The sequence below is a fragment of the Morone saxatilis genome, unplaced genomic scaffold (assembly GCF_004916995.1).
Source record: "Morone saxatilis isolate NCDOM2014 unplaced genomic scaffold, NCSU_SB_2.0 Contig7, whole genome shotgun sequence".
In the NCBI taxonomy this organism is placed as follows: domain Eukaryota; kingdom Metazoa; phylum Chordata; class Actinopteri; family Moronidae; genus Morone; species Morone saxatilis.
The window spans coordinates 19,216,951-19,227,107 of NW_023340246.1; the positions used below are offsets into that span (position 1 = coordinate 19,216,951).

The 10,157-nt window shown below is 41.7% G+C and overlaps 2 protein-coding genes across 2 annotated transcripts in view; both read right to left on the bottom strand.

The window, feature by feature from the left end:
* angel2 (angel homolog 2 (Drosophila)) overlaps positions 1–3,805 on the bottom strand; it is a gene marked incomplete in the record, with an annotated part of 6,689 nt that extends 2,884 nt beyond the window's left edge. The window contains 5 exon segments of the mRNA XM_035679217.1: positions 56–486; positions 650–719; positions 922–1,139; positions 1,770–2,677; positions 3,667–3,805. Coding sequence (XP_035535110.1) covers positions 56–486; positions 650–719; positions 922–1,139; positions 1,770–2,677; positions 3,667–3,716 — 1,677 coding nt within the window.
* Positions 3,806–6,469: 2,664 nt separating this feature from the next.
* The window catches only part of galnt14 (UDP-N-acetyl-alpha-D-galactosamine:polypeptide N-acetylgalactosaminyltransferase 14 (GalNAc-T14)), a 124,514-nt gene continuing 120,826 nt past the window's right edge, over positions 6,470–10,157 (bottom strand). Inside the window, exon 17 of the mRNA XM_035679179.1 lies at positions 6,470–8,547. Coding sequence (XP_035535072.1) covers positions 8,386–8,547 — 162 coding nt within the window. The 3' untranslated portion in view covers positions 6,470–8,385. The remainder of the gene's footprint in view (positions 8,548–10,157) is intronic.

Consider the following 10,157-nt stretch of genomic DNA (forward strand, 5'->3'; position numbering starts at 1 on the left):
CTTTCAGCACTAGTGTGTGCGTGTGTGCGTGTGTGTGTGTGTGTGTGTGTCTCACCGTGCCGATCTGCAGTCCTCTGTAGTCCAGGCTGCCTGTGGTCAGAAAGCTGTACAGCGGACTCCGGGGGGTGGAGTTAAAATCCCCACACAGCACAACCGGATTGGTTGACCCATCCGGGAGGCGGGACAGCCGGCTGATCTCGGCCAATAGGATCGCCAGCTGTGCCAGTTTGATGTCGCCGCGGCGAGGGTTGTAGAGGAGGTGAGTGTTGGCGACGCAGATGAAGGCGGAGGGATCCGACTGGCCCGTGGCGTCGTTAAGTTGCAGCAGCACAACCAATCCCACGTTGTCCCGGTCAAGGAGGGCGTCGCCGGGCCGGAAATACTCAACGGGATTGGAGGAGAGGAGCGACAGGCGGGAGGATTTAAAGATTACGGCGCAACCGTCTGGTTTGCTTCCTGTTCGCTTCTTGTACTCACACTGGTAACCTGACACACACACACACACACACAGTTTATTATTTCAGAATAAAAGCACATTTAATGCAAACGTGAAAATGCATTTTTGGATTTTAAATATTTTCCATCATCCACCATATCTTCACCCACAAAAAGAAGAGACACACACACACACACACACACACACACTTACCTAGAGCCTGTAGAGCAGGTTTGATCTGGTTTTCATAGTGGTCCTCCTGGACTTCTTGAAGACACAGGATCTAGAAAAAGAGATTTTCCATCAAATCGCTGTCGTCTTGATCATTAATCACGAAGCTAAGATGTTTATGTATTTAATGAATGAATGAATCCCAGAACGGAGGTTTTCACAGCAGCATATTAAAGCCTCTGGTTTTAGAATAAAGCAACAATCACATATGTGAGTGATCTCTTTTAAGGTTTCTTGCGGTCTAATCCCCTCACATCAGCGTTGTACTGCTGGATCTCAGCCAGCAGGTTGGGCAGCCGGTGGTTCCAGTGCAGCACGGCGGGGTTACAGTGTCGGTACAGGTAGGCGTTGTCCTGGAGCAGCTCCTGGGACAGGATGTTGTAGGACATCACTGAGAAATCAAACGCTGCGCTGCCCCCTGGTGGTTGGACGCCAGTACTGCAGGCCGGAGTCTCCCAGTGTCTATGAAGAGCTGAGGAGAGAGAGAGAGGAGAGGAAGGAGGAGAAAGGGAAGATTAACAGAAGAGTTAAGGAGGTTTCATGTCCAAATGATTTAGTAGAAATTAGTTGATGATGAACTCATAACAACAGATTTACAACGATGTTCTCTTGACGTTTATGACATCAAGTTACACATAAGATAAGATAAAATAATCCTTTATTGATGCACTGAGGGGACCTTTGGTAAAGTGCTCGACTTTGAGGATTTAAAGCAACTATGTGTCAATTTTTCATTTGATTATATCATTGTTTTAAAATGGCTTCATGGCATTTTGTTTGTAAAAAGAAAAACAACTGTTATATACCCAAACTGAAATAATTAAACCTGAGGCGTCCCCATGTGACTGTGACATTCTTGGCTGTTTGAGCCTTTGTTGCACGGCTAATGTTTCCACATTTTGTCTCTGTACTCAAACAGCCAATTGTATAAGGTAAAAAAGACATCACAGGTTTACTTCACAGGAGAAGAAAAGGAGCATGAATGTGAATTTGGTCGCTACACAGGAGACAAGTCTTGGATGACCCTCCTTGACTGCACATTTGTTGCAAAAGTAAACCTTTTACAACAAATGTCCAGACAAATAAAAACTCCTTGACTTACATTTGGCTGGTTTAACGTCTTTGCGTTGCCTGACAGGCGGGGAGGTTCCAGGTGGAGGAGGCTCCCTGCTGGCTCCGACTACCTGCCACGGGTTTGAGGGGACAGAGGTGCTGTCGTGGTGGGAGGGAAGACTCGGCCACTCCCCTCCATCACTGCTCCTGTCCCTCGAGTGCCCCGCTGTTCCCTCTGCGCTCCTCTCTTTGAACCAGGGGTTGGGTTTGTGCACGGGTTGAGTCCTAGCAGGTTGTGAATCTTTACGCCCTCGACTTTGGGATTCATCTCGAGCGGCGCTGTCTGTTCGCCGTCCCTGTTTGTCCCCAGTTCTAGTCCTTTCTACATATTTACCTCTGCTGTTTTCCCTGCTGACGCCCGCTCCGGCTGCGTTGTTCCCTCGGTCTCGACTCCCATCTTTGAAGCGGTGGTTGGATCGAGGCCGGCTGTCTGCGCGGGAATCCAGGCGACGGTGCTCCCTCTCGGAGCCTCCGTCCCTGCCTCCTGCTGCTCCACCTCTGTGTCCTTCCCTTTCTCCGACGCTCCTGCTCTCCTCTGCACTCTTCCTCCGTTTGTGAGGAGGCTCTCTGTCTCTGGTGGGCCGCTCCATCATGAGGCCGGCAGAGGTGAAGAACGAACGCCTACCGCCGAAGTTAGCCGGGTTGAAGCTCTGAGGGCGTGAGGTCCTAGAAGAAAGGATCTGGTGCGCCGCTGGGTGGGAGTGGGGGAGTCGAGGAGGCCAGGGGGGAAAGCCCCGCACTGACCAACATGGATGAGGAGCGGGGATGAAATGGGGGAGGTTGGAGGAGGAGGAGGAGGCACTGCTGCTCCTGAAGCCGGCCCTGCAGAGAGCGGGACGGCGGCGAGGAAGGAAGGAGGAGCCGAAGGAGCTCAGCTGGCGGAGGAACATGGGGTGGCTGGGGGGAGGAGGAGGGAGATATTAGAGGGGAGTTAATAAAGAGAAAACATCAATCTATTAGTTGTCAGACATTTTATTAAAGTTTTTTTTATAAACAAATAATTATGAATTACTTTTTTATTCTCTTTAACTGTTTGTTTATTCTATAAATCATCAGAAAATGGTTAAAGATGACAAGTTCCCAAAGGTCGACAGTCCAAAGATACTCAGAGAGACTGAATGTTGGCTGGATAATAAATGATTACTCATTAACTCATTACATACTGGAGCTACTGTTAATTTGATATATTATATACAAACATAATACTTTATATCTTATCTTATTTTTGATTCTGTTCTTAAGGTCAGGGTTTTGTAGTTTAATGTATGTTTGTATAATTGTATGCTTACCTGGATGCATTTGAAATTGTCACCTCAGGCGAATCAATTAAAAAGATATCTATATCTATCTCATCTATCTATCTATCTATCTATATAATCTGTCATAGGATAACAAAATCTGTACTGATCAATAGATAACATAAAATAGAAAAATTGTTGTCAAAAAAACACAGAGAGAAAGTAAAGGGTTAAAGATATGAGAGACGAGAACACATTTCATTTACTCTTTCTTTGTATCTACATTTTATTGAACAAGCTGGTGTGAAATCATGTATCTGATGCTACAAACTAAAAGAGAAGTTAGTTAAATTGGCTGATTACTCGAGGCCATGTGAACTTTATTTTGAAAAACTTTGAAAAACTTTAAAGACTTTGAATTTTAAACGTGGATTTTAATATAATAATAAATATAATAGCTGACAGTCAGAGAACAACACAGACAATGACCGGATAACGTTACGTTTGCTTTGAATGTTGGCGGTTTTTAAAAGCCTGTTAAAGTCTGTTATTTGTTATTATTGATCTGTTTTTAGCTCCACTGAACTCAAATGTTCTCATTAGTGTTTTTTTAACCATAACCGATTAAATCAGCTCGCATTAACTTACTTCTCTCCGAGGGTGAAAGACACATCGTTTATTTCTCGATGTGGACGCATAAGAATTAAATCAGCAGTGAAACATTATGTTTGTTTTTTTAGTTGAACTGAATCAAAACAAACAGCAGCTTCTGAGGCACCGACCTATGACGTCACCGGAAACGTCAAGGCTAAGCGCCGCGTGAACGTGTGCCGCGTTCAAACGCACCGGCTAAGCTCGTTTTTCACAGTTTTTTTTAAAGTAAAATACAGCTTCGGTTGCGATTGGGCGGCTAGAATAGGCTACAACCACATATTATATTAACCAGCACTGTTAGTAACATAAACAACAACCGCAGGTAACTTACATACCTGGTTCCGCGGTTGTATTTCTCCTTATAAAGTCAAAGAAAAGCCTCCTTTTAGGAATCCACCACGGTCGTCACTCGAGCTGTAGCTAGGTTAATACTACTTTTTACAACATTTTCGTGAGCGTTTGAACGCCACATCGCGTCTCCTCTCGCTGGGACTTGTAGTCTTTTCGTTGCGTTTCGTAGCATCGAGTGACAGGATACGACCCGGTGAACGAACTACAGTCACGTCGGTCCGCTGGAAACAGAGGCCGACTAGAAACGTAGCTCACGATTATATATTGTTTTATATCGACAGCGTTTAAAAATATATCGATTTCTGACGCAGTGGTCGCCAGTCGTTAAAGATAAATCCCCCAAAATGATGAATTAGACCGAAACTAAAGCATCGCCGTGTTTTGTTTGTGCGTTCAGAGGAGCTGTCGAGGAAATATAAGGATGGCGAAAAATGAAAAAGGTCATTCTACTTACGTAAATGCGGGTTTCTTGTTGAAAGATAACGGCGGCTTCACGGAGGGGTTGAAAACACGATGTGTCAGCTTCTACTGTGTGTCATCTCCTCCTGTTTCATATCGATAAAACCCGAAAGTAGAGCTGTGAGGAAAGCATTGATTGTTCGCTGTGTGGTTAAAGAGGAGCAGTGGTCTGAGAGAGGAAGGGGGTACACACACACACACACAGAAAGAGAGAGAAAGAGCAAGAGAGGGAGTGTGTGTGTTGTTTGTGTGTGTGTTCAGCCCCTCTCTCACTTCAGTTCATTATGTTTTAATTTCCATGAAAGCAGCAACATAAAACATGAGCTCCCCACATATTCCCCCTCTCTCTCTTTCTGATGTAAACACTCATACATCCCCATAAAAGACAAAGCCTCCGTCTTATGAGCAGATTGATGTCCTCTCCTTTATTAAACTGCCTGAACTACTTTTTAAATGTAGCTTAATTAAATTTTCCCAGTGGTGATTACATCTACATGGATCATATACCCAGAGTTGTATATTTAACTTTACAGCACGTTAAACCACAAAGCACTAAATCAATCAATCAATCAGTTTTCATTGTATCAGAGGTTGGAGATTCTCATTCACTAAAGTCATAAAAGACCCCCACTAGGGGTCGACAAAGCTTCATGGGAGGTCGCGGGGACTTCTTGATGTTAAGGCGTGTAAGAAAACTTTAAAAACATACACAGTATTCCTATATCTAAGCATTTGGTTCACGTCTGTGAAGAAAAGTAAATGTTGTCTAATAGAAACTGTCTAATAGAAGCCTATATTATGTATGATTGTTAAACATGATTAAAAACACATCATACAGACAGATAATTGTATTAAAAGATCTCTAGACAGATAATAATCTGCTCAATATTCATCCCAATCACTCGTTTTAAACAAACTTCTTAAAGTTATTGTATTCACTCTTTGCGTTCATTGTACAGTTTTGAATATAATGTGAAATATGAATAAAATATATGTCACTGTAAGTGTATTCAATTACAGAAAAAAATAGGGAAAAAGGTTCAGATCAACAGAGTTACACTTCTGTATGTATCTGACTTTACAGCAGTGTTCAGATTAGTAATGTTGTCATTTAACTACCAAAATTAAAAGTACTCATTATGTAGAATGACTCATTTCTGAATCATAACGGATTATAATTATTAATGCATTAATGTGTACATCACTTTAATGTTGCAGCTGTTGAAGGTGGAGCTAATTTCAGATACATATAGATAGATCGAGGCTAAGGCTGGGTAGCCTAATCCATAATAATACATCCTAATTTATTAGTTAATGTATGTTTTGTATCTATAATCTGAATCTGCAAAGTAACTAGTAATTAATATTGTCAATTAAATGTAGTGGAGTAGAAGTATAAAGTAGCATAAAATGGAAATATTCAAGTAAAGTACAAGTAAATGTACTTTTTATTCCACCAGTGGGGTCAGAGCAGTAGAATTAGTAATAGGTGTTATAATTGTGCAAAGAGTAGTAATTTTACTGTTATTATTAATAATATTTCAGGTTTTGGTACTTGAAATACAAGCAGTAGCAATAATAAAAAGTGATAGTATTGCCGTAGTAATAGCAGCAGTAATAGTAGAAGTACAATAGTAACAGCTATAGCAGTTCCATTAGTGGTAGTAGTACTTCTTGTAGTAATATAAGTAGTCATGACAGTGGAAGCAGTACAAGCAGTAATGGTAGTGTGTGTAGTAACAGTAGTACTGCAACTAAGTACCTGTAGTTGTAGTGATACTAGTAGAAACAGTAGAATATTTTTACTCCAATTTAGGTGTTTATTTAACGTGAAAACTTTGGTTTTATACAATATTATAACTTAAAGAAACACATCCATATACAATTTGACTTTCAATTTATTGATTTCAAATGATGAAATGTGCGTGTGTGTGTGTCTGTACTATCTGCATACCGTACCTGCGTGTATTTCAATAAAACAGAAGCAGCCGTTATAAAACCTTTATTCTGGAGTCAAACAGGATATCAAAACGATGCAGTCGATGATGTCAAACACAGGAAATGGAAACACAATTTGTGGTGAATTTATTCCCAAAACCATTTCAAAAAACCTTCTTGCAGAATGATTGTGAGGGAAATTCAGACACGATTACTTCAACATTTGTAGGACTGTACTTAACTTGAGTTGTGTTTTGACTCTGTTGGAATTTGAAATGAAACCACAGTCACATGACTGCAGGGTCACAGGTGATCTCAACAACAGCTGCAGTTCCTCCGTCAAACAACAACCACATGTCCTGTCAACTAAATGTCTGGCTACTTTTAGTTATTCTGAAAAAGCAAAGCACCGTGGTCACTTTTGTAAATTCTCCAAACTTGCACAAGAAACATGAATGATGCTAACGAGCGTCATGAAAGCGCGAAAAGGCAAAAATGCTTCCCCAGCCCCCCAGTTTGATCGACTTAATGCGAGAAAAGAAAACAACCAAAACTCTCACATGCACAGCAGCACTTCACAGAGGAGGGGGGGTGGACGTGCAATGTGAAGCAGCCGCAGCAGCTGCATCCTTGAAGCAACACAAACCTGCTGATCGACCCACACAATAGCAGACAGTATGAAGTGTGCTGCATACATGCTGTTCTCTGTTACTTCCCATTGTGCCTGTATGTCTCTGTACACCTGTAGCCCTTTTTCTGTCTGTGTTTATGCTAATTCCCTCTGTTTCAATTTCCTCCATAGCTTGTGTTTGTACTGTTTTGACGTCTGTTGTTCCACTGGTAGCTCAGCCAGGGCCTGCTAGTTTGTTCTGCTCTGTTCTGCGTTTGTGTTCCCTCCTTGCTTTTGCCCTCCTGCCCTCGTGTCTTAACTTCTCATCCATGCTGCAATCAATTCTGCTGACTTGTCAGAGAAAGCTGCGCTATGCAAAGGTTTTAGGGGTTTCAATGGCCATATAAACGGCCTACAGCCAGCAGGATGTCCCAACTACTTAATTTGCACACTTCAGAACAGTAGAAGGTAGAAACTATCTCAAACAGTAAAGAGTGAGGACTTACCCATTACAGATCTTTTTGTTCTGTCAACTTTTTTACTTTCTTTTAGTAAAAAGCAATCTGGGGGTTAAGTTAGAAAAGTTTTTCTTCTTTGGGGTTTTACTCAGTGCCAGCTACGTTGATAATCCTGCTTGTTGAATCAGGTCAAAAGTTGATCGGCTGGGTTCGAAAAACATGAGTACATTGGGATTGCATGCTGTTTATCAAGTAAAGAATCTTGGAATTTAGAGCAACAAGAGATGAAACAGATTTGGTTTGTGCTTCAGTTCAAAAAAGACAAAACCAACATGTCGGTTCAGAGGCTTTACTCTGATGAGTTCCTGATTGGGTCCCAACAAGAATGGATTTGTCATTGAACAATCTTAACTGGATGCTTCTACTACAGGAAAGACAGACACAGTTGTTTGACCAAGTAAACAAAAAACTTAAATTGTGCTTGGTTTTAATTTCCAAATCCTTAAACATCCTCAAAAACAGACAGGTTCACTGCAAAAGATTACAAGACTCAAATCTTTCAGGGTTTTAAGGTGCACTTGGTTCAAACTCTTCCCCAAACGTCTCAACAGCCTCAGACATACACACTTTAATCTCCAGACCAAACAAACCAGACATTTCTGATGTGTCTCACAAACCCGACGAACCCACACTTGATTTCTTCTCATGAAAAACAGCGGAGAGACATCTAAAAGTCTTTATAAACTTTCCATTCAGCTGCTCTCAACGCAGCTCCTTGACATGATGTGCTCATGCATCTTCACTCTGTCAGAGCAGCTGTCTCTGCCCAGGTCTTTGAGGCTGTAGTTGGATGACAGGGCAGGTTTTTTGGGAGGTGAAAGGTCACAGGGTTTGGGGTCAGGAGAAGGGGACTTCCCATCTCTGTGTGTACGCACTCAGTTCACAGGGGCTGATGACCAGCATTCGAGAGGAGTCCATCCCGTCCAGAGCCATCTCCGAGTCCAGACAGAACCGAGAGACGAGGTGCTCCAAGTGAGTCCCCGACTTCTGCCATCGCTGGAGGCAAAAACACAGAAAGAAAACACTGTCAGCACACTGCTTTATATCATCCTACTTTCTCTTTGTAGTGGTGAAAGGTGCACAGACAATCTAACATTAATTGAACAAGACTTTTTCCAAAAGGTTAAGAGTTTACTGCTCAGCTTAGCAAACACCAAACCAACAATATGCTGTTATTTAGATTTTTAGAACTGATTTGCTTGCTGTATTGTAGTAGAAGGAGGAATTACTGCAGCATGCAAAGCAGTAATTAAAGTATAATTTTTATTGAAGGTGCTGCTTGGAGGATCTTATTGATACTAAAACCTGCAGTCAGCCGAAACATCTCTGAAAAGGTCTCGAGTCATGCTCTGCAGAGCGGGTACAGTACTGTGTGAAATTATGAATCTGTCAGAATTTGCTATTTGATTTGATGTCACACTTTCTTGCATACAAAGAAAGAACAAAATGCCTCGAGGCTACACCTGCAGTCAGGCATAATGGCCGTTTGAGGTGGCTTCTTTCTGTGTTTGCTTTCAGTATCAGAGACAAGTTTGAAATGATTATTTGGAAAGCTGTAAGAGTCTCACACAAGCTGTCTCACGTCCCTGTGTCCCTGAATCTCTACGACTGAGTTGGCAAGTGCAAAATTAGCATGATCCATAGAGCATATACATTTAAATAACCAAGATGGTAGATTATATAAAGTAAGAAATTAAAAGAAAAAAGATGCTGCAGTTCAGAAAACACCACTCTATTTAATCAGTAACAATTCTTTAACACCACAACTCTTGTTAGAGTTAATTATAGATAACTTGGCCTACATCGTACATGGTTCCAAATGAATAAAAACAGTCTCATTAAATCTGATGAGCAAGTTGAATCAATCGTACATGAATTGTACTTCTCCAGTTACCTACACGCCTTTGCATGTGCATAGTGTTTACGACTGTTGACAAAGGGCAGCAGTTGAAGCAGCAATATTTTATCACTGCAGCGAAATCATTTTCCCTGCAGTCCAGGCATCCAGGCATATGGATGAGTAGACAATCACACACATATTTTGGCAGATTAAGCACGGTACTGTGTCCAAGGGTAAAAAAACAAATTTAATAGCCAAAATAAACTTTAAATTGCTGATAAAATTGGAAATGTGGAGAGTGTATCAGAGGTTTGGAACCAGGCATGTGCATTTTAAGATTTTAAGATAACAGACATGTATGTCCAATTGTGCCCTTTATTTAATTCATTTAAATCTCTTTTCTGTAAGCGTGTGCTCTTTTGTGTTCAGCACTCAGAGTTGCATTTGATGTAGGGCTTTATGAATAAAGTTTGGTTTGATTGCTAAAGTAAACTTCAACACATTGACAGGAGGAGCCAGGGATCGACCCACTACATCTACGATTAACGGCCGACCTGCTCCACCAGTTTAACACACACGCTGTGCCGTTTAATGTGGTCATGAATATTTACTGTTGTGCTGCTGTAAGCTTCTAATGGACAACTGGTGAGTCATATCAGTCACCACTAGATGGAGCCCTCTCCTGACGTTTTGCTTTCATCCAGTGGTTCTTTGACCAAACTTTGCAGAGTGGGTGTTTGGTTGGGTGTGAGACTGTGTGTGTGTGTGT